This window comes from Ornithodoros turicata, unplaced genomic scaffold (genome assembly GCF_037126465.1).
Source record: "Ornithodoros turicata isolate Travis unplaced genomic scaffold, ASM3712646v1 ctg00000829.1, whole genome shotgun sequence".
NCBI classification, from domain to species: domain Eukaryota; kingdom Metazoa; phylum Arthropoda; class Arachnida; order Ixodida; family Argasidae; genus Ornithodoros; species Ornithodoros turicata.
The window spans coordinates 311,664-335,644 of NW_026999402.1; the positions used below are offsets into that span (position 1 = coordinate 311,664).

Below are 23,981 nucleotides of genomic sequence, written 5' to 3' on the forward strand. Positions count from 1 at the left end.
AAGCCACATTTTAGCAACCGTTACGCTTAGCAGGGCGGAGACTACGGAGCAGCATGTTGGTTAGTTTATTATTAGGCTAGTCCAAGTTCGGTGTTTGCATTTTCATGTCCAGGTTAGTACAAGTTCGCCGTTGGCAGTTTCCACCGCGCGAGTGCGCATATTATAATCAGATAACGTGTATTTTCAGTTGTTTATTTTGTAATGAGGATTTCGATCACTTTATTTCGAGGTGCACCCCACAGAAGGAATGCGGGTGAAGCTGCGAAAAGCAGCGATGTGCTCGCCTTTACGTGAAGTTCCCTCCTAATAAAACAAGTACCGAGAGCGCTTCCAAATACTGTAACAGCGATCCCACACTTTCCCTTCGAGCACTTTGGCAGTAAACGGCGACTAAGAATTTCAATGTTAACTAAGTGAGATTTCACTCTCTGCAGCAACGGTTCCTGTGGACGCAGTTACGGAGTGCTGGGGTCAGGAGGGCATGGGCTTGTGCGGGGAGTACAAACGTATCAAAGTAAGTACAGCTGCTTCACTTACAACGAACACAATGGACAATGAGGAACACGGGAGACACGCTATGCTTTCAACCAGATTTGTTACAGTAACTGAGTATGAGAATAGTGGAATTTCGTTTAGGCCTGTAATCAAAGGTGGTGTACCGTGTCTCGGAGTTGATAAGGACGGGTTGTTTACCTGTAAGGAGCGCTTCTTTTCTCACGCAGTTATCTCCTTCTTGTGTTATCTTTTTTGTTTCAACTACGTGGAGTGTGTGCGAGTCTTTTGAAATATCTGATTACCTTTCTTTTTTTATATACGAGCTCGCATCGACATACGTCGACGCTAATTGGGAATCGTCCTTGTTAACTTTTCCCTTGTGTTTACGGACCTCCCATTGAGAATTATCTTCTCCCATCGTCACTCCCCAAGCAGCACAATGTACTGAAAGTCGAGTGGAATAGGGGTGGACGGTATGTGTCTTATCAATGTTCTTTAGTTTCGCGAACCTGTTCAAGGCCTTCCACCTACCCGGCCACCCCTATTGCACTCGACTTTCAGTACATTGTGTTGCTTGGGTCATGTAGTTGTTGTTATTCCCATTAAGACAGCGTCCTGTCACTCCAACGTACATGTCTTGCCAGTTGCCACACGATAAAGGGATTCAGTATAGAGCTTCCGGCACACATTCTGCGCACTTATTTGTGTGTTTCGTTCTGTGTGTGTGTCTGTTCTGGGTAGCGAGCTTAGTCTACCAGTTCACTGTCCAGCTTCACATATGCGTTCTGTCATATGAGTGATTAGTAGTAGTAAATACCTGGTAGTAAAATAGTGTGACAATTAACTGGCTGGGAGTTGTTTTTCATGTTTTGTTCCGTTCTCGCACGTCTATTGGGCCGCCCTTATGTAATGGTTTCGGGCCTTTAATAAATGAAATCTAATAAAATATCCCCTCATGCGCGAACAAGCTACAACTCCCTTTAAGTACGCGTCCTTTAAAGCTTTGGAACTGCGTTTGCATCGCCGACACAAGGCACCGTTGGTCTCTGTTTCTCTCTGCGTACGCTGCCAGGAATGTGGCACTAGCGGTTCAGAGAGAAACCAGGGAACAATGCAGATACACCGCACATTTGCTATATTTTAAATTGTTGATTTAATTGAATTTAATTTCCGTATTAATATATCCGTATTTCCATCACATTGTTCCGCGGGTGCGTAATAGTAATAGTAATTGGGGGCTCTTCGTCACGAGACAACGCTGTGGATGTATCTGACAGCTGAATTCACCATTAATTATTTCAAACTTTCATGCATGCGCTTCGGGCAGGATGTCACGATTTTCGCCTTCGAGGAATCGCGTTGCTAAACAAGAGACCGGTTAAGCCTTTTGACGTGATACTCCTGAAAACTAGCAATTAGTTTTATAATTTTATGTTACTTTCGTAACGCATACAGAGAGATTATATTTTGTCAGAATGGAATCTGAGACGCGTAAATTGCAATGGCATGAATTACATGGGAATCCCAAGACGTGAGATGGTGCCCTGCGATCCTCTTCAATACAACACGTTAATGTGAGAGACTTGTGCTACATAGTTCCTCTTTTACAGCACAATGAATCATTGGCTACCTGCAGCTATAGGTGCCTTCCAGAGCTGGACTCTTCGTGCTACATTAATGAGCCGGATCGAGAGCCATGTCTTGTACGTATGTGTTGTGGTGCTGTTACTTGTTTTACAGGGCGTGTGATTCACGATATGTCTACGGCATCCATCGTGTAGGAAGGTGGAATAATGCTAAAAGCTATAGGTGACGATACCTTCCTGTCTATAGGTGCAAATTGCCGTGCCAAATCGAGATGGGAAATTAGTCAAGTAGAACCTCTTTGAGCGAATCCATGTACACTTCTTTACAGTCCCATTTACTGGGGAAATGCGGTTTATGTTATTAAGGTCGACTCACTTCTTAAAGGAACTATAAAGTGAAATTTGACCCCCCCTGTTTCTGTGTGCGACCTGGTAGTGTTTGCCTGTGTGATGCCTCACATAGAGTCTAAGCAGTCAAAGCGGGTTAATTATTACACAACATAAATTAGAAAAATTAAATCGGACGGTAGGTTGCGCCCCGCAACAGCTAAAAAAGTCATGATGGGAGTACTCCTGTCACGTGATACCTAAGTAATACACAATGAACTTACGACCAGCTATACTAATCTCCAATAAACACTACTTTTAGAATCACAAGAATTACTGAGACAATTGTTCAAAATGTCGAAGAAACAGTATACCAAAATACTGTCAGCGCCCTCTGTCTTCTCTCCTCCCGACCATATTGCACGGCGACGGCGTTTATTGCGGCCTTGCGAGGTTTGTGTACGCAAAAAAGTTCATTTCCTGCCGAAATTGAACAAAGCTTCACCTGAGAGCGATGCCAGGTATCTACTGTAATGTTCGGGGATACACCAAGTGTGCTCTTTCGACAAGGGACGTTGTGTACCACAAGATTCCAATGGAAAATGCACGAAAACGAAAGTTGTTGCAAGCGCTTGGTCAAGACATTCGTGAGCCACGCCGTATTTGCTCAACCCATTTCTCTGACGACTCGTACGAAATGGTAGCAGCGGACGGTCGAAAACTTCTCACACGGACGGCAGCCCCGACACCAATGTTTCAACATGTGACGTCTGAGGATGCGAACACCAGTGCAGACGAGGTATGTATTTACCGATACACAGGAATAATACATATGTGTGGTTCACTTGAAATTCAAATCGATTTTTGTGATGCCTACGCTGCGTAATGCCTACGCTGCCAAACGCAATATCCCCCTTCCACTGGGGAGCCCCGAGCTCTCAGAGGAGAATATAAGTGTCAAATAAATTATGCGCTGTAGATACTGACCGCATTCTTCATTCATATCAGCGACACAGGCTTCCATCGTGACTGAGAAGAATGTGAAACTCAGAAGTAAAAGCGTGTCAACACATGATTTACCGTCAACACCTCTCAACCTTTATCCAGTGATGAATTCAACACCTATTGTCCGTACACACTCATGCTCACAGGTGGGTCAAGCTCTTGTTTTGTTTAACATTTTAACTTCTGCATGCCTTGCTTGTGCATGATATGACTATTTCTTCAGCAGCGGTGGAACCAGCTGTTGAGTCATTCTGGAAATCTGAAGACAACAGTTTTGAATGGCCTGCTGATACAAGTTTGCAGATACCAAAAGCTCTTCTACTTTGCAGTGTTGTGCCCTCTGCATCATCAGCCCAGAAGAAGTACATCAAATGTGCATCATATTCAGAACTTCCGGTGCATTTCACAAAGAGGCCACAGATGTTCGCGTCACGCTCCTCACCACAAAAGCCGAGTGCCCAAGTGAACACAATTTATCTTGGAAACGTCGGCCAGAAGTGAACAAGATGGCTGCAGGGAACATGCTGCTGTCCTGCACAATCCTTTTCAATGGGACCAGTGCAGCCAAGGTGTGAATTCATAGTGCCTTATGCTTTCACAGATTCAAATGACACCTTGTAGTATTTGCTGCTGACCAGTTCTGTGGTTACTCGAGCTAATTAATATTAAAGTCACCACAACAGACCTCACCTACAACACCTACCAGAAAGGTCGCAGGCTCCATTTCACAGGTAGGATTATCAGAACTCACGGTCATGAGAGACTGGAACATCCAAATAATCTTACTGAAACACAAGCTTTCGAATAGAGTCTGTCCTTCATTAGGTATGATACAGACACACATGGTACAGATATTTATACTGATGTAGATTAGAGAAAGGGAACGAAGAAGGTAGTGAGGAGGAAATGCAAATTCTTGTTTGAAAGTATTGAGGGCACGAAACAATAATACAAAACAAGGCACACAGGCTTTGCGTAGTTGAATTTTCTATTACAATAATTCTATCTGCAACAATGACACAAAAGGTACATGTAGTAAAAGGTAAAAAGAACAAGCTTGTACAATTGCAATATGCAAACGCCATGCTCAGGAATGCTTAGTGGCCATGTAGTCCACAAGAGGATCTTGTAACAGAGGGCTAAGATACCGATGGGTTAAGAAAAAGCTTGAACCTGCAGTCAAGTGCCGTGCACGTGCTGAGCTAAACCAGTGGACGCAGCGTACTTGTAACCACCTTTACAGGTTGTAGTTCCAATTCTGAGGGAAATGCAGAGCTTTTGCTTAGCATCTGGAGAAGTATGAGCTTACGTATACAAATCAGCTGTCATTCAGGAAACAATGTATACAAGCTTCGAGATAATGTGTCTAGGTTTGACCTGGCAGGCTTTCAACAGCCATGAGGGGCCATGTTTCGATATAAAGAGCATAGAGAAGACACTTAGCCGTGACCATATCTTATCTTTGCAGAGGATGTAGATCACCTCCTGAGTGAAACACCAACAACTTGCAAAGATGTGAGCTACAATGAAATAGCAGCGGTCTGCAAAAGGCCTGAGCCCGTACCAATGGCTGCAATTGGACTGATATGAGGGAAAACATGGGAAATTTATAATAAGAAATTGAGAAAATGTTGCAAAGATGGATGTGCACAGACACAGAAAAGGTCTAAAATTTTTGTCAACGATAGGGATGAATCTGAAGAGAAGCCACTGTTGATGCCATTGGCATGACCCCAAGTAAGGCCTTCTTATACTGATAAAGTCATGAACGCGAGATGTTATATTTGTGTATTTATTTATTTCTATTTTTCTGGTGCCCATGAATGGCCAGAGGGCCTCCCTAATGGTGCACCATTCAAACAGTCAATACAAAGAAATTAATTAAAACTCCATAATTGCATAAGATAAAACAAAAACAAATACCACGACAAAGACAAAACCATGTAGATGGCGAGGCAACAACTGGCCTAGCTTTGGACCCATCATGAAGGAGGCATCGAAGTTGGCGTACGACGCCAAATAGGTCACCATTGAACAAATCAAAAACCCCGGAATGGAAGTTATATACAATCTGAAGCCTCAAAGAAGGCGATTTCTCGTAACTGTTACCACATACATAAAATGTTTTGTGGGTTCTAGTGTTGCAACTCTGAACATAGGAATTGACCCTTGATACGATCGCAGCTGAATCGATATATATCTATATCAATATATAAATCGATTATAGGCAACGTGATAGCCTATGTTCTCTTAGAGCTTATGGGCTGGAACGTGTTTGCGGCAAACACCTGTGCACTGCACAGGATTAAAAAAAAAGCATACATACATTCCATTACTGGTTGGTGCGAAGTAGCACTTGCAAATTGATATGAATACAGTATGGGGATGTTCTCCTGCATTGTTTGCTTGTTTACTGCTATCACTTGTATGATCATTCATAAACACAGTGATCAATAGAGCAACATTACAAGCCTTGATGTCTGTAGAATGTATTTTACTGTGTGATGGCTGTCTGGTTATTCCAGAAGGGTATATGGCAGACCTCTATTGTTCATGAAAGGGATACTGTTGTGATAAAGCAGTGTCCACGACCAAACCACCCAGTGTACTGCTGTCAAGATGGGAGACATTCAATGCTGCCTTACATTGCTGCCTTACAATGCTGCCTGACATTGCGCTGCACACTGCACACATGGATGAACTCACTTGTTTACTTTGCTGTTCCTCATAACAGCGTACTCATCGCTTTCTCTCACGTAGCAGAGGATACCTAGAGCAACTCAGTCTTCAGCAACAGTATTTTAAAGTACAGATTTCTTGAAATGCAACCGCTGTGCTGCTTCAGTAACGTCTCATTTCGCGGCAACAAAGGCATTCTTCTGCCGTCGGCATCGGCACGCATCTGCCACAAGGACACCTGAACCTAAAGAGCAATGCCATATTTCGGCTGCGAGGTTCTCAACATTTTCATTACACATGAAGAATGTTCCCCACGGCGGCTAGGTGACTGCAATGACGGTAATTCATCCTCCGTCGACGATTCTGCGGATGATGTCGTGTCATACTGCGTCTACAGCGTGCACTCGTACGAACAAAGGTTTTGCGGGCGTGTCTGCTGGACTACAGCAAGCTCGAGGGCATTCAAGTTTGGAAAAATCAACATCACACGACGTGGACCTCAAAACAAGATTACGCCTTCGCCACAGACCGGGAGGCGGATTAGAAAAGCGAGACTAGCCGTAGCCGATACGAGCCAACCCAGTGTTGTGTCTGAGGGAGTACTGAGCTTTGAGCTCGAATGCAATCTTTGAAATTCGATTACTCAAAGAAAGAAATGATTTAAAAAGAAATATTTCGTAACTGAGATGTACTCTTCCTAGGCTTTCCTAAAATCATAAGATAACCCTGGGTTGAAATTCACTTTACAGTTCATTTAAGAAAGTCTATGGGGAATCTTCATTCGCGGGGTTCTCGTAAATCTTGTTAAATTTGTACGCGAAACAGGTGCATCCGTGTTTCCCTCGAGTTTGTCTAGGGAAGACCTGACGCCATGCACTGATTTTTGACGAATTAAAGTTTGTCCATTTTTCAATACACGGGAGTCTATGGGAGATGCAACAAAATCGCCTCTCTCGGCACGCCCGCCCGCAATATTTAGGCCAAAATGATGTCATTCCCTACAGTAAGAGCCGGGGAATTGATTTCAATCAACACATTCCACAACCTTGCCGCAGTTTTCCAGATCCCTGCGAATGAAAATAATGGCTTTGTCGTTTGCTAGCATGTTCTGCACGCTGGCGTCGATTACATTACTTTCCTAAAGCGCAGGAGGAAAGCAAAGCGAAGGGGAAAAAATTGTGACGGTGCAGCCAACTCTCTCAGGAAGTGAACTTCAACTACACCGCATGAGTCCGCCTTACATGAGAAAACATAGCCCGAAACATAAACTTGCTGCTTTTCTAACCGCGTTTTCATAATGACGCGGTCCATGGCTGAGAGGTTGTGCAGGAAGATCTCAGAATCTTAGTGTTCAAAAAAGTTGTAGAAAGTCTTCATGTAGAGCGCGAATTTCCATGCAAATGTACGTTTTCTTTTTCTTTTTAATCGGTGGTTTCCTATTTGGACGATGGAAAAAACTCTGTCTTGGTTTTTGGACCGATCACCATTCTATGGTGCATAAAAATGCATGTTTTGCAAGTTGTGGCATATTTCGAACGAAAGTGCATGAAAAGTGTATATTTTGCCATATTTTCAGGTGCGAAAGCTTACTACTTCTTTTTTGTGGATGGTTTTGCTGGTTTCGGGACGACGTTAGGTCGTCTCTCGCGAAAATTCTGGTCAGAATTGAATGTTTTCTATGTTTTCGGTCGGGTGAGGTGCGGTGTTCAGCCCGTACCCTGACTGCTCCATCCTCCACTGCGTGCATGATTGATGGGCCGTACTTCACCATCGCCACATTACCGGTACGAAGATGGGCGGCGTTCACATTTTAATCGGCATGATGCAGTGCCGAGCTTAAAGACATGACGAAGACACGCCTATGTTCGTGCTTTTCATGTTCACCATGCTCAGGCTTGTTTCGTCATGCGTTTCGTCCACCTGCCAGCCTCTCTTTTCTTACTTTGCATTAAACTTATGCCATCCCCCACTCCATAGCCTGCGTTAGCGTTATTCTACAAGTCACAAACGCAAAGCGTTTAGTACATGATTTATATCTGTAGCGCAAGTATTCTTTGTCGTGCGCCGCAAAACGAAGGTGGTTTCCATTTTACCGTGTTGTCCTTAATAAGATATTTATGCTTTTTTTTCTAAATAAACATTTGGTGCATTGCTTCCGTACCAAAAACAATGGCAATTCTTGGTACTGAAAATGGTACGGTTGAAATGACTGCACATGTTCATCACACATCGCATCTTATGTTTTAGATAGTCGCCAAGCAACATCTTGCCTAACATCTAAATTTCACTAAGTTTCGTGTGTCGAATAAGTTATCCTTAAAAAGAATGAAGACTGCATATAATGAGGGTTTTTACCGCACATTTCGAAGAGTTTCAGTGTACAGTTGCATGCGCATATTTATCTGCCCTCTACATATCATTATGGTGTTCGAGACCCAGGTCATTGCTGTGATGTATCTGGAATTCGAGCCTAGCCGTTGACTCACCTTCACACCGCGTCTTCGCACGGCGAGTTCAAGGCTTTCGCGTCTCACATTCCCACCGCTGTTTATCTTTCTTGCGGACTTTGTCTATAGAGGCAATCCACACTTGGTATTCGTACAATAAACAGCTCTCTTATAGCAGCGGCTAGACTCGAGCTTTTGTTCCTCTACGGAGTCTAACGCACAACATTTGCCAAATCGTAACATTCAGTACCACTGTGCTGTAATGAAACTTCGCGTTCTCTTCCAACTTCTCGGGAATGGACTGGGGTTCATAACTCGAAATCATACCAGCATGTCAGACGAACAAACTGCTTATGTTACAGTGCCTGCCGTGTGGCCTGCGCGTTTATCCTTAGATATCCTTCAATGTGCAATGTAATTGTGTAATTGTATTGGTGAATATACGACGTTATCATCATTCTATCATCGCTATTTTCTTTTAGGTTTTCGACAACGCTCCTCTCGGCAAGTGCTACGATGGGGTATGCTACGATAACTCAGTGTATGATAGGTTGATCAAGATAAGAGGTAAGTGTATACTTCACTGGCTCAGGATGCTGTAATATCAAAAGAATCAACCCACTGTGCGGAGACGGACCACGTGTTTTTTGCCCTCACCACCATAGCAGACGTAGTGAAAAAGAAAGGTGCACTATCCTTGTCACCAAAAGATTTTGCAGACATACGTTCAAGGCTACGCGGATCACGCGAAAGAGGAAAAAGTCAGACCTGTTGTGAGAAATCGGGTAGATTACAAATGGAACTCGTCACCAAAGAAAAAAAATTAACAGCCATAAAATTATGCCATTACGAGCGCACTAGAGTGCAAAAATCTCTCCTTACGCGAATCAAAGTTGACGTTAAAAGATAATATATGGTGAGTTGTGGTTGAATCGGAACGTGATTTCCAATAGGGTGTGAGACAACCTAGGTTATCATTCACAAAAACAAGACACACACCAAGCCTTCAAAGTATGAGAAAATTTGGTACAGTGCGGGACAAAAGTTTACGGAACACGCTCCCGCGCACTCCTTCTTGAGAGTCACACGCTAACAGCGAATGGGACCGTACCGACTTGGAGACAGGTGCCTACACTCTCAGAAACGAAACAGATAAATTTACGCTTACATCATATTTTATCCTTAGTAAGCGTAAATTTCGACAAAGCGCCTGACGCCGTGTCCGTCAAGCTGAGTTTTATTCATGGTACCCGTCAACGTGTCGGCTGTAACCGTAAAGGTCAAACTTTTATGCTTAAATGGCACGGGTAACACGATTTAGTCTTGTATTCTGACGCTTAAGATTTCGCTTTGACGGATAAACTCAGGCTTTGCGTTGCAATATCAGTCCTTTACGGCTATACCCAAGCAGCACAATGTACTGAAAGTCGAGAGCGAGTTTCACGAGTCTGTTCACGGCCTTACACTGTAGAAGACAGGACAGAAAGACGGGGTGAAGATGTTTACAGGTGCGCAGGTGATACATGGAATGATTAAAGGGACTATCGCATCCGGGAACGTATGTATGATACCGATAGGGTAATGTTCGTCACCGCTTGAGAGTCAACTTTGCCAAATTTCTCTTCCGAAAACAGCTTACATATTAAGTAAACGAGTTTTAAAGGTCCGCATTCCATCTGCAGCCAACACGATGATGACGTAAGCCAGGCACACGAATTGGAGTGCAGCGCAGGCGATGGTCTCCGAGATCGTCTGCTTGGCGTTCGCATCGCACTATAATAAGTGAAAAGTCCTCGGTAAATACGCTGACTTTCGCTTACCAGTGTGAGTGCAGACGTAACCATGTTACGTAAAACACGGCGTTACGCTCCTGGCTGTACGAACACGTTCAATGTTAACCAGAAAGAACATTCCGCGAGCCGGTAACAGAGAAGACGCCGTTCCCTAGCATTCCGCCTCGCCCGCCCGCCCGTCGGTCGGTCGGTCGGTTGCCAAGGCTACCAAGGTCCCTCCGGCCGCTCCGTGATTGGTATTCTCCATGTCAAAGGGCGCGCAGTGATTGGCCTCGTCCGTGTGACGTTTCCAGAGAGGGAATCCCGGAATGCGTCGTCTGCTCTTGCCAAGTTTTATGTCAAACTACACAGGAACAACGCTGCCAATACGCGTCGGGTTTTCGGCGTTATTATCAGTGATGAACGCGGAGTAAACAAGCACTACAGTTTCGGAATCGACCCGGACGGATGCGATAGTCCCTTTAAGTGCATGTGGCACAAGCCATGCTCTGGGAGCACACTGTCGTCGTCTGTAAAGGTTTCAACATCCTGCCCCCCGACGACGTGGAGGCGGATGCTGGTACGTCGCTGACATGATGCATTGACGGGCAAAGTGGGTCTGCGCGAAGTCTCCAGAGTCCGAGTACGGAACGCAGGTCGGTCGCGCTGAATCAATAAATCTCCTCATCCATGCAGTTGAGCGCTGAAAACCATTGATGTCGCGGTTCCTCAACTTGCCCTTATGGGTGTGCCACAGGGGTGCTACTGCCACACTTTGCGTCTCATCCTCTTTGGAGGGCAGTTGATCACTCCTGTGGCAGTCTCGATGCTCCGGAGCTCGTGTTCGGATTTCAGTGTCTCCACGCGCTGCGTTGCCATCGGCTGGGAAGTCCAGTTGGCACAGGCAGATTGTCTGGTCAGCGGTAGAAGCGGACACGTTAAGTACCGTTGAGAAGTCCGCAGTGATTCGTCCTTGCTTGTTTAGACGTGGCCTGACAACTGCGCTGCATCCAGACGGTGTAGCTCCCGTTGCAGTGTTGCAATGCGGTCTTTGCTGAGGAGTAAGTTTGCAGCTGTCGATCGAAGTGTCGGAAAGCTCCGGCTGAAGCTGCGATTGGTTATTCATCGGAACGTTTGGGTTGTGTGGTATGCCATGCTGGCGGCTCGGCTCTCCATGACGTCTTTCAATCGCTATTTGGGGGAGGAGCAAAGCGTTTTGGTGGATGACTGTCCGTCCTTCGATCATTTGGCATTCATCAGCCAATGAGCATGTCGTTTCACTTGCGATCTTTGAAGAGGTGGAGGTCATTGCGTGTTCTGATGAGCAGTTTTGTACGCACTGGTTCACTTCCACAACAAGCGATTCTGCCGTCACAGTCTTGCACAGCACTTCCTCCTCATCTCCCTCTTTATCGTTCCCACCGAGGGTATCCTGAAGAGCAGATGACCGTGTCGCATCTGTTAATACGCCTGGCACCTGAGTTTCTACATGTTGGCGATCTTCCCTGCGACACCACGGTGACCGTGGTTGGGGAGCTTTATTGTCAAACCCGTTCGCTTTAGCCTTAGGGCTAATTTTTCCGGTTACCGCGGACGGCATCACACCGCGTTTGTCTCTTGAATGCCCGTCAGTCAGATTATGCTTACGCCGCTCTTCTTGGGAATGAAAACTGTTATTTTTGACAGTCTCGGACGAAGTGGAGTATATTGGGGTTCGTTGCTGTGACTCACAAAGTGCGTAGATGTTACGTCCACGAGGATCCCTCGCGCATTGCAGCATTACCATTGAAGCCCGTGCGGTCACGGTGGAAGCGTGATTTGGAAGCATGTCTTGATGTTTCGTTTCAGTTTGTCCGATATATGCCACGCTCTTCAGGTGCTCCTGAACAGTCAGGGTCTTCCTGTCAGGCCCGTTTTGGCCCTGATTATCGGTTGGAGGCTTGGCATATCCCCGTTGCGATGTGCAGTCTTTCTGGGGACTTGCTTGTGACGTTGCATGCCTGGGCCTTTATCGCGCTGACGAAAGACATTCGTCTTGCGGTTAGGTAAGCATTCGCCCTGGAAATCGCAAATTCTTCCTCATCGTAGTGAGCTTCAATTTCGTTGTCCGTGTTCCTCAGGTCATCGTTGAGGTTCAGTAACCGTTCCACGTCCTCTTCAAGTCTCGATCCTGCAGTCGGTTGCTGTCGATGAGACGCCATTTGTCTTTCCATTTTGTTCATGATGGCCCTCACCTACGCACGTAGCAAGTTCCTTTTTGCGTTCAGATGTGGTCGTTCCATGGCTGTGATCAGGTCTGTCGGTTGCATCCCTCTGCCGCCCTCACGTTCTGTTAAGCGATCCTGGTCACGGCACCATGTAGAAGACAGGACAGAAAGATGGGATGAAGATGTTTACAGGTGCGCTGGTGATACATGGAATGATTAAGTGCATGTGGCACAAGCCATGCTCTGGGTGCACACTGTCATCGTCTGTAAAGGTTTCAACACACACCTACCCGTTCACCCGTATTGCACTCGACTTTCAGTACATTTTGCTGCTTCAGTATTGACGCATACTTTTCTTCCAATGTTATACGAGCCCTGCTATCTGGAGGCGGACAGGTAGGTGGAAGTCCTTGAACAGACTCGTGAAGCTAAAGAACATCGATAAGACACATACGGTCCACCGTTATTGCACTCGACTTTAAGTACATTATGCTGCTTGCATGGGTTTGCTGGGATAACCGACACTTTCCTGGCGCGTGACGTCTCATGGCCTCAATCATGTATTCGCGAACACTAATGTAAGTCGCCACGTTTTGGGCTCGGGGTCTTGAGTTAACTGAATTTTACCGAATTATTTCATGTCAAACGAACGACGGGAAGAAACGGCATCGAACGAGACAACTTGGCACGATTAAGGGCAACCTCGATGAAGCGAATTTTTTGCAACGAAGTTCGCGCGGTGAAAGATGAAAGTCACTGGAAAGGTTAGCCAGCTGTAGGACGCGCGGCAGACTGCCACGCGCGTTCTGCCGCCACTTGTTCGCCGGCACCAGCTCGATGGGGCTATGGGGCGCAAAACCAGCGAACGGCGTCGGGAAGTCATGCTGTGATGTCATTGTTGCCAGGGTATAAGGTGAAAAGCTTAGTGAAATCAGTTGCTCGAAAAAGTCCATTTAATGTCACAAATTTTGCAACTAAATCCAACAACGGTCTGAAAAGATGCGCCCATTAACGTACCGAAAGGCATATTCACTACTGCGAAAGGCAGACATGTTCTTGGCAGAGAATGCCTCACGTTCTAGCGATGCAGTTGGCGAAACAGCGAGCAGACGAAAGCACCCAGTTGCAAGAAGAGGACGATGACGATTGTTCACGCGAGAGCAGACGACCACGTGCAGACGATCTGGCGTTATACTGGCGTATATTCGTAGCTGAAGAACACTTTGATTGGTTCATCAGCAGTTGACGCTTCCGGAATCGCAGACGCTGGGCGAAAATACCTGGCGTGGGCAGATCGGCGACGGACGCTCACATTTTTGACGCCTCGCGCAGGGCGTCCGACGCTGAGCGAAGTTCGCAGCTTTTTCGCTGTACATTCGCTCCATGGAGGTTGCCCTTTGTCGGTCAAGCACGCCGTCGGCCAGCAACCATGTCCGCCGGAGTTGTGACTGTCCCGGCTATCTCCACGCTGCAAATTTATAAGCGTGCGCCCATTCGTGTTCGCCCGTCTGTGTTTGTGATTCAGTTTCAAAATCTTTCTTTGTAACTGCATTGCAAATTATTATTGCACATTAGAGCTGAGCATGATGTGTTGAAGCAAATGCATCGCCAGGAACGAGAAACACTCCTCTTACCATGCTCCCCGGCACCCTCAGCTGCCTTAGATCCTGTTCCTGAACAGCATGTACATTGTGCAATGTATCCTGTGAACAATTCTTCAGCAGTCTTACTGTGCAGTACATTGTACATACAGTACAGTACAATGTAGCATGCATGAACGTCGTACGTACGTACATATATGTACATTGGGAAGCAGATCGAGTGTCGCTTTTTGTATGTTACTTTCAATTCTCGCAGCTTTTGCATAGAATTTGTTGTGATTATTACGCTGGTACGAAGCCGTTTACCTCGCAGCGACAAAGTGGTCTGTTACGCCTATACAGCGTTCTGTGTTGACGTATACTGTCCGGTATACCTAGTGGTATATGGCCGTAATAAGTGGACATATAAGCATAAAGATCCTACGCATAAAATAGAAGTCAATGGCTTACTTTTAAAATAGCCGTCAAAAAACGATCAAATTCTTGACCTTTACTATACGTCAAAGCGCTAAGTGGAAGCCCATGACGAATAGAATAAAGGTAAAGCATTTGATCTTTTTTTTTTTGACGCTTACTATTCGTTTCTTTTTTCCTGAGAGTGTAGGTAACCCAGTCTTTGTCTGCAAGCCCGTGCGGTATCAGTCGCTGCTAGCGTGTCAGTCTGAGCAAGGAATGCTCGGGAGCGTGTTCTGTATAAATTTTTGTCCAGCACTGCACAACTTTCCCTTTGCAGTGAATTCTTTCTCTGCAATATAACGAGACCCAGAGTGTGCATTTCCTTCCGATCCCTGAAGATCGAAGAACCCTGTGCTGGGTTAAGTAACTGGGGAGCTTTCGATACATTGGAATATTCCAGATGGGATTATAAAGAGGTGCGTCACAAAAGGCATCGTGCAAAGGATAGCCAGAGACGTGCCCCCAAAGCGGTTTCTCTTCTCCGATTACTTATCCGTGAATGTCGCCCTGCTCTCTCGACCCCCATTGTTCACATTCAGTTTTAAAACACCACCAGCAGTCGGAGCATCATCCTTATACGAACGTCGATTTATTCTGCAGCGCCTAAGACTGGGATGCCGTGCCCACATGGGAACGACTATTTATATGTAAGTATTGAGACACAAAATGCTAGTTATTTCCCGTTGGCCACGTGAGCACATAAATGTGAACACTTTGCGGCTATAGATCGTTTCTATTGCTAGCTAAACAGAAAAAAAAAAGAGGAAAGGCACTTGGGAGCATTTACATGTAAAACGTCAGATCAGTACATCACTTCGGGAACGATTTACTTCGAGTGCTACGGTAATATACTATACTATACTATGGTAATCCCATGTCCTGTTTTCCACTGTATTCAGTCTTTGTTCTTTGAGAAGCATTTGCCACCCAGAGATAGTAAAGACCAAAACTAAAGCAGCCGCAAATTCGGAAGTGGTGGAAACAGTATACTAGACAGTTCGGCGTTCTCTTCTGCGCACTATTCCATCCAAGCATCTCTTTCTGCAGTTCGCCGTAGCATGACATGTTACAAGTAACAGTAATTTCCTTGCATGCAGAATGACAGGGGACCATTCGGCTGCCATTTTTACTGCAGAGAAGCTCCCAACAAGATCGTAAGACGTCCCGACGGCAATTCCTGTCTGGTAAGGAAAATAGGAGCAAACCTTTTCAAACATTTGCACGTTCGTCAAATCCATTCTCAGTGTTCTACGACGTAAAGGTGCCACAGGAAGATAAATCGCATTAACAATTTGGGACCACGCAAAGGAGCGCTAAGCCGGACCCATGTCTCCACAAGCCCAAATTAAATTTTCATTCGCACAAACAGGCAGAATCTCTTTCTGGGGCAGCTACAGACGTGCTTGATTGGCCTTTCTCTATACGGCAGTGCTTCCCCAACTCTGCTACCCAGACACCCACTAAAATATAAAATATGGGGTGGCGACCACCAGCTCCCGGCTGCACTTCACGAACAGTAACATACAAAGCTGACGCTGAAATTTCACTTGATAGTAAATATTGTCAGCGTGAATCAGCTCATCTAAAAGGATCTTAAACAGACACAGCGCTTGAGCAAACATGGATGGCTGTTGCTGACGGTTAAATCGAGTTTGTCTATTGCATCTCCGTTTATCAACAACCTCGACTTCATTTGGAAATGATGAATTGGGAGTTTCATCGCAGGGTCGATACGCTACCCCAGTGCTGGTGGTGAGGTGAAAACGAACTAATGAGCCCGTTCGCGATGAGGATCGAAGTCCGATGGCTTCTCAAAACGATAAACAGAGTATGAAAACTGTAACTGTCAGTTTCATAAAGTTAAAACTGGGCCGGATAGGTGCGTCATACAAAAAACCCGCAGTGCCTGGATAAAGAGGAAAAAAGACTACACTGAAGTTTTCTCTCGTTTTCGTTTCGTTCTTTCTGATCAATCGGGACATCAGTTTGAAAAGTGACTACACGTCTACCTCTGACTTGTTCGGGACCACAGCAAGTGGCCCCAATGGAATGGTGCGTGGAAGAGCGTCGCGCAAGGTACGCGCGCGACTTGCCAAATTCTGGCGGGTCCGCTGAAGGCCGAAAGCGTCTCACAATACCGGTGCCTACGCTGTCGATCAAGGGCTATCAACTTATGTTGTACAGCTCCAAGTGAATGACACGCATTTGGCCTAGTGTCTTCTCTTCTCAGAGGGATGACAGACCCGACGACGTTTGAGAATCACGACAAAAGCTCTCGTCCTAGACGTAGGACCTCGCGCGGAGATTAACGCGTATGCTAGAGTGTTGGGCAGCAACGCACACTGTGCCGGTGTTGAGGCTGAGGGCGAAACAGGAGTCACCCTATATGCGTGTGGCGTTCGGCATGGTTGAGATGAGTGGTTAAGTTTCCCAATAATGTATTCCGAAGGAAACGGAGCTAGTTAAAAGGGCAGAAGCCAGCCGACGCGCTGCATATTTTGGCAGCATTTCAGTGAAACCGACGACTAAACTAGAAAAACGATGAGGGCTTAACTGAAAAGGGAACAAACTATTTTTGTGTCTACTAGCTCGGCTCTCGTCGACTAAAGATGATCAGCGGTGGAAAATCAGGGGAAAATCGTGCCTCGTTAATATGGACAACTCGAATTATGGACGATTTTTGTGGGGGACCAAACTTTTTCAATGCATTTTCGTCTCGTTAATATTGTCACGGATGAAAACAGACGAGCGAAACGCCAAAGAATCGGCTAACGCTTTATTCTAGCTGCTTAGCTGGCTAGCACAAGAGCGGTAACTCTTAGACAGAACTAAGGTAAAAGAATGCTCCGGCTCGGAGCTCACAAGCTTTTATACGCAGCGGCGAACATTGTAGAAAGCACGCGTCGGTGAAGAAGAGGAAGTAGAGAAGCTTCTCCAAGGTCGTCGATCCGTCCATGAGATTGATGCGAGCGAAGATACAGATGGTTCTGGAAGCATCGCTCGGCTAAGAGCGCGGAGCGTCGTGGATCTCAGCCCGTCGCTCGACGCCTCCCATCCCGCTGCCGCTGTTCCGTGTAGGTCGCTTCAAAGATGATACGTGGCAGTATGGAGACTCGCTTTTCGGACAATGGACGGTCCAGCACTGTACAAACTATGTGTAGTCGATGTATTTTTGTCTTGTTATTATGTACGGTATCGGTATGGAGGGCAATGCTATGCCCTCTCCTTCTCAACTGTCTACAAGGACTATAAGAGGGAAGAGGGTAATTTGCAGACATGAAGAGCCTGGAAAATCCTGTATGGCGTCATGGCTGTTCTGAACACGTCCACGGGCGATTGTTCCTCGTGCAAGGAGTTGTGCCTTTACTTAAACATAGCGCAGTCGCACGGCAGCTTACGAGAACAGAGGCGGTACAATTGTCAAGGCAAGTCTTCAGGCACTAGCGTTGACGACTTCAGCAACGCCAAACGAACGGTCACATCTGCTATGGCTCGAGCGGGACTGGGGATGGCTCTTAAATTCTTTGAGGACAACGAGGAGCAGGCTCTACGTGTTGCCGACGTTTCGCTAATGCGCAAGGAAGTATACCTTCAAGCAGGCACTAATTCGGAAATTCTTTTCAATAATCCTTCAGCATTGTTTTTGTTATTTCCTTGGTATTCGATAATATGGAGGATGCGCTTTATGGATGACTTTGGTCGGGGACGAAAGAGTCCGTGTCAACGAGGGACGACTGTATTTTGTGTGGTTGCGTAATGAAATCCTCAGCTGACAGTGCACTATAAACTCAAAAACACCCTCATGGGTGTAAATGGCTTGTCCTATAACACACACCACTTTTTACACCGTATGGTCTGGAACACCATTTTTAGAGCGTGTATTCCGTGTAAAACACCCTCTGAAACGATGCTTTTCCTTTGAAAAAGCCTTCTTTTGCACCCTTTATACACCCTTTAGAAGGGTGTTTAACAATCTTACACCCTCGTGAGAGGCTGTTTAAAGGGTGCAAAAGAAGGCATTTTGAAAGGAAAAGCACCGTTTCAAAGGGTGTTTTACACAGAACACACTCTCTAAAAAGGGTGTTCCAGATCATACGGTGTAAAAAGCGGTGTGAGTTATAGCACAAACCATTTACACCCATAAGGGTGTTTTCTTTTTTTTTTCAGTTTACAGCGTAGCGTGTTGCGCAGTCTAGTTCTCCCGTTTGTCCCTGTGTTTGCCCTCGTTGTTTCGCAATACCTCACTTCCAGCTAGTGGACCTCCGTACGAATTTTCGTAACAGGCAATTCCATAAACTGCTCTGTTTCAGAATCCGAGGATGACGGTCAAGGGCGGATGTCAAAGAGGCAGCTGCGTAGCTGGTTACCAGCGAAGTTGAGCAGAGACGAGCGTCAGAATGGCATTTGTACGAAAGGAACTGTCCTCCACTATGCAATTAAACCCAACATTCATCCTAGAAGTTGTCTTTTCTTGTAACATGGGTGCTCCTTTTCAGCGGTGAGACAACCCGTGTCATAGTCCTATGGTTCATCGTGGTATAAAAGACACAACAGTTAGTAGACTTCAATTGAAAACAGATAGTGGAAGAAGTCATCTATAGTTATAATAGTAATTGGCGGTGGATTTACATGTAAAGTGGCAGTTTGTAACGGTGGCATATTCGTGCGTTGCCTGATCGTGCTTGTGACGGAGCTCGTCGTTGGGGGACATGTACTGACCACAATCTGGAGCTCTGTGGCTAATTAAAATTCGGACTAGGCGGGTCAAACCGATTACGGTCAGTGGCTGAACGATTGGACTCAAACTCAGAGCTAGATCCAAACGCTTACTCTCACTCATACGCAGGTTGCGGAAAGTCAAGATTAACACAGAGCTACCTCTCACGGTACTCCGAGAAAAAAAAATGGTGTCGCCGCAACTCCTTCAGGGGATTAAATGACTTGTCCCTTAGAGCACTCCCATTTGGACTAAAACCTGCACCCTCGAGGAGGGAGTTCCACTTTACTCCATTTCTCAAGAGTAACCATGACACCAGTTACAGGTATCACGCTGACACAATGAAACAGATTTATACCAGTCCCCTGCAGCTGCTTTAAAATCATCCGTGCAATTGCTGACTTCCAAATATCTGCGTATCCGCTAATAAGTAACTCGTCGTTGTACATACTCGACGGGGATGGGAATAGTTGTGCGTGAAAGAGGAAGGGAAGTGTCATGATGGTGAGAGGTAGGGGGTGTGATACCTCCATCTAAGATAGTTCAGTAGTCCCACCCCAGACAACCACAAACGTCCGAAAGACGTCCCAGTTTGGTCGGAACTTCTTGGTCCTCGGCTGACATCTGCGAGACGTCCAGTGGACGTCGCTCTGGGATGTCTGAACTCTGGGACGTCGCATTTTTAATGTCCCAATAATGTCGGAAAAAGACAAACACTTCTGATGTCCTGAGGATGTGTGTAGGCTTTCAAAACTGACCAAGAGAGCACTGTGAGCTGATCTTCATTCTTCTTGCCCGTGAAGTAGACCTGACCAGAAATTTGGTTCTCCCACCACTTATTATGGATTTAAAGAATAGTTGCAAATTTTCTAAAGCTCTTACCCCATGATCGCTTGTTGATTATGACAGCACAGTTTCGCTCAAGGTGAAGGTTTAGAAAGCTGCTCTGTAAGACACATCCACTATCTGACATGGGTCCTGTAAACAGCTCTGACACAAAGTTTACAAGACCATTTGGCGAAACGCGGATGAGCCCTTTGAATGTGTTTGAAGCTTTATGCGATGAATATGTGCTAGATTTCACAATTACCAAAAAATTATGTGATGAAAAAAGTTGAATGAATAAAATGAAGAAAGTCTATGTATATTTTGGTGGAGCATCATGACCTTCCACAGGTAAAATCATAAACGCAGGCTCGCAGGTGGAATAGATCCGTGATACAAAAGCCAGAGCATGACCAGAAGCCTGCTCATGCTCAGGCTTTTCTATCATGATATCACAACCTTGCATGGTGCAAGCAGACATTAATAAAAAATAAAGGAATGAATGAATTAATGAATTAATAAATTTTCTGCAAATAGTGACTTAGAAATCTGCATCAAACTGCAAGTAAAAAACGTAAATTCTGCTGCGTCATTGCAACTGCATGAAATCTCCTAGCCGAAAAAAAAAAAAGGAAATGGTCCAGTTGGGATTTCTAGTTGGTTCGAATGGAACCCAACAGGTCCGATGTGAAAACCTGTTGGATCGTTCAGTTCCAATTGGACTATACAGTTGGTAGTTGAGCACCAATTGGAAGGTCCATTTCGTTTCATTCACTCCAACTGGACACTCAATTTGACATCATGGGTCCAATTGGTCGTTCTGATAGGGAACTCCAGTTCCATTTGGTATATCGGTCTCCAACTGGTCCGCCCAATTAGCAGACAATTAGGAACTGTTAGCCCAATTGGCAACTGATTCCAATGTAGAGTTGTAAAGTAAGTGATGTTACTCAGTATTTGCAATACAATTAGTCACTGCATGTGTACCTAAACTATTAATGCTATCAATAAGCAACAGTAATTTATATTAACAGTATTTTATATTTTAAGGATTAGTTCGTCCCCCGGAGAGCGAGATTTTTCGGTATAAATAGCAGAAAATGCGTAAATTAGGTTTCATAGCCGCAGCTGGGTAGAATATAAAATGATAGCGGTCAAGAAAGTTCGTGGTTCTACATCGCACGAGTAAAGCTTTCGCTGTCTTCACTTCAGTTTGAAACCGAAACTTTGATGCTCTCTTCGTGATGTCTGATGCAGCGCATCGACATCACCCCAGAATCTGTTTGAATTTGAACAAGTTTCCGTTGGCGTCGGTCGCGTCGATTGTGCAGCCGTGCAGCTCCGTGAATGAAGCGTTTCGTCTGGTTTTTCAAACCGTGTGAGAACGCGAACATAATACGCCCTATTCATAAGTGCGCGCCATCTATGTGTGGAGACGGAGACTACGTTTACGCGCCATGTTTGAGTATAGCTGCCGGTGGTTTTGGTTTTCGCCACATTGCCTATCGCCAACAACGCGGCATCCGGGGAGGTTCACCGGCAACTCCCAATTACTGGTCGTGCCCCTGTGCACCCAAAATAGCAAAACTGGCCCGAATACCGAGAAGGTAAATCCTCAGTTCGTTATTATTGCCTCTAAAATAATTAAGGAGGCACGTGACACGTTCACGGTCAGAACATCCTTAGATTGAGGTTGTTTGGCGCGTCACAGGACGGCAGCTTCTTTCAGAAGTAGGTCTATACTAGACTTGAGCTACAGAGGACTTCATTCAAGTGCAGGAGTGTTGAATTTCCAGTGGAAGCACGCTGCCAGCCCAGCATTTAGAAGATGATTGGGAAAATGAGCTTTGTGCACTGTCTCTCTTAGTGGTGCATCTCTGTTTGGGACATTGTTACTGTAATTGCTTTTAAAAAGGAGCTGACCAAGCGTATAACCAAGTACGACAGAGCAGATTTCAAAGCAAAACCAATGCGCTCCTTCTGGCGTGCCGTTGCCTTTTCATCATAAAGAAAACGGCATCACATGCGAGGACATCGTCACATCATCGCAGAAAGTCTGGTTTTCTGTGTCTCCAAGAAAGGGGCTCTTCCTCTTTCTTTGTGTGAACAGTCAGCCCCACATAACTTCCGTCTCAAAAAGTATGTATCCGTTCACCTTTTGTTGTGGGGGGGGGGGGATATATTTATTAGACGAAAAGGAAAGAAAAAAAGGAGGAAAGGTCAGCCAAACGGGACGTCGGGTTGCTATTCCAGTTATAAATAAATAAAGCAAATTAAGAAATAAATAAAAAGAAAAGAATCAAAGAATGAAAGAAATAGGAAGGAATAATAAATAAATAAATAAATAAAATTAAGAAATAAGAACTAAATAAAAAGAAAAGGAATTAAGATATAAAGGACAAACTAACAAATGCTGGAAGAAGGATGAGGTAGATTAAAGACAAAGATAAAAGATGACTAACAAGCGTTGAAAGAATGATGAGATGGATTTCAGAAGATGACTTTAAAAGGAAAGCATGAGGTTAATGCGTTGAGGGTGAGAGTGGGGCACAGAAGAATGGAGATTGCACGACTGAGTTCACAGGCTGCCTTTTGTTGGGTTTCTGGTACCAAACACCTACATGTGCGAGTATGAAAGTACATCCGATATTTTACTGAAGGTACACAAAAATGTGTCTAGTCACAGGTGCTCAAATGCTTTTTTATTCAATTACTGAAGAGGACCAGCAGCTAAGCAGATAGTTCTGTAGTAAGATCATGCATCGCCACTCCATGCTGCACAAACGCCCATATAGGGACCCGCTACGTAACTGCGTAACACGCCGCATCAAAACACTGCTGTAACTTAGGGCGAGTAGTTGAGTATTCACATATACAAAAGCGAGAGAGTCCAAATGTTCGCAATTCGACGTGAAATTCAGTCACGAAGTTGCAGCTACGCCGAGCGTGCTTATCCGATGCTGTTTACCCGCTGTAGAAGACAATAACGAAGTTGTCCGAAAGAAACGTAAGTATAACGTTAGGTTCGTGAGCTCGGCTGTGCATTCTTCCAGCTCGCTTGCCATCCTAAAAAGCTTGAATCGCAACTCTCCCGACTCTCCAGTTGGTCCCGTTACAGGAAATCGCGTATAGCACTACCGCTCGAATACTCAAACATGGCGGCGCCGCCAGCTGCCGCCACGAGATGGCAGCACTTATGAATAAGGCGTATTGTATCTGTGTCGTGAGCTGCTGTGTTATGCGTAGAATTTTCTCCTCGCACCCGTGCACCAGCTGAGTTACGAGAAAGGACAAGCGGCCCGTGTATGACAGTTGTGAATTTCCTGAACTCTCTAATCCGAACTAAGGTGGGTGATAGTAACTCGATAGATATGTATGTTTATCTGAACCTCCCTTATGACGTGTCATCGCCTTCCCCCAGATAGCTAATAGCTTTTTAATAAAAACCTGTTGTATTGTTTTCGTTTGGAAATGACCATTGTAAAGTACTTAGAGTACTTCTGAGCAGTTCTAGTGAACAAGACAAGTCCGAACGTACAATAAACAACAAGTTGTTACCTCCTGCATATCTTCGTGTGTGATATTCTCTGATGAAACCGTAGTTGTAGCCCTATGTGGCAGACCCGGCAGGGCTACTTGTTTCCAATTGAAGACCCTACTGAGTCCACCTGGACCATTTGGTGTAACCATTGGGATTGAGTTGGTTAGCTAGTATGGGACCAATTGGTAAGCCTAAGCTTGCCAGTTCTTTGTAATGGGGGGACCAATTGATTTCAACAGGTTCCAGTCCAATGGGTGACAAAAACACAACTGGAATTCCAATTGATTTGAATGGGAAAATGTCCAATTGGACCAATTCCTTTT

General features: G+C 45.4%; 1 protein-coding gene across 1 annotated transcript; it reads left to right on the top strand.

Moving 5' to 3' along the window:
• The first annotated feature begins 392 nt into the window (after positions 1 to 392).
• Positions 393 to 18,954, top strand: LOC135375111 (uncharacterized). The gene is made up of 6 exons (XM_064607822.1): positions 393 to 514; positions 2,106 to 2,198; positions 9,022 to 9,106; positions 15,176 to 15,222; positions 15,673 to 15,759; positions 18,886 to 18,954. Exons 1-6 carry the CDS (start codon positions 482 to 484, stop codon positions 18,952 to 18,954), a joined length of 414 nt encoding a protein of 137 aa, XP_064463892.1. The 5' UTR covers positions 393 to 481.
• The last annotated feature ends 5,027 nt before the right edge of the window (positions 18,955 to 23,981 follow it).

Coding starts and splice junctions, on each gene's coding strand:
- LOC135375111 (XM_064607822.1), top strand. CDS start 482: ATGGGCTTGTGCGGGGAGTACAAACGTATCAAA. Junction 2,199..9,021: donor CGGATCGAGAGCCATGTCTT/GTACGTATGTGT, acceptor ATTTTCTTTTAG/GTTTTCGACAACGCTCCTCT. Junction 15,760..18,885: donor CCGACGGCAATTCCTGTCTG/GTAAGGAAAATA, acceptor GCTCTGTTTCAG/AATCCGAGGATGACGGTCAA.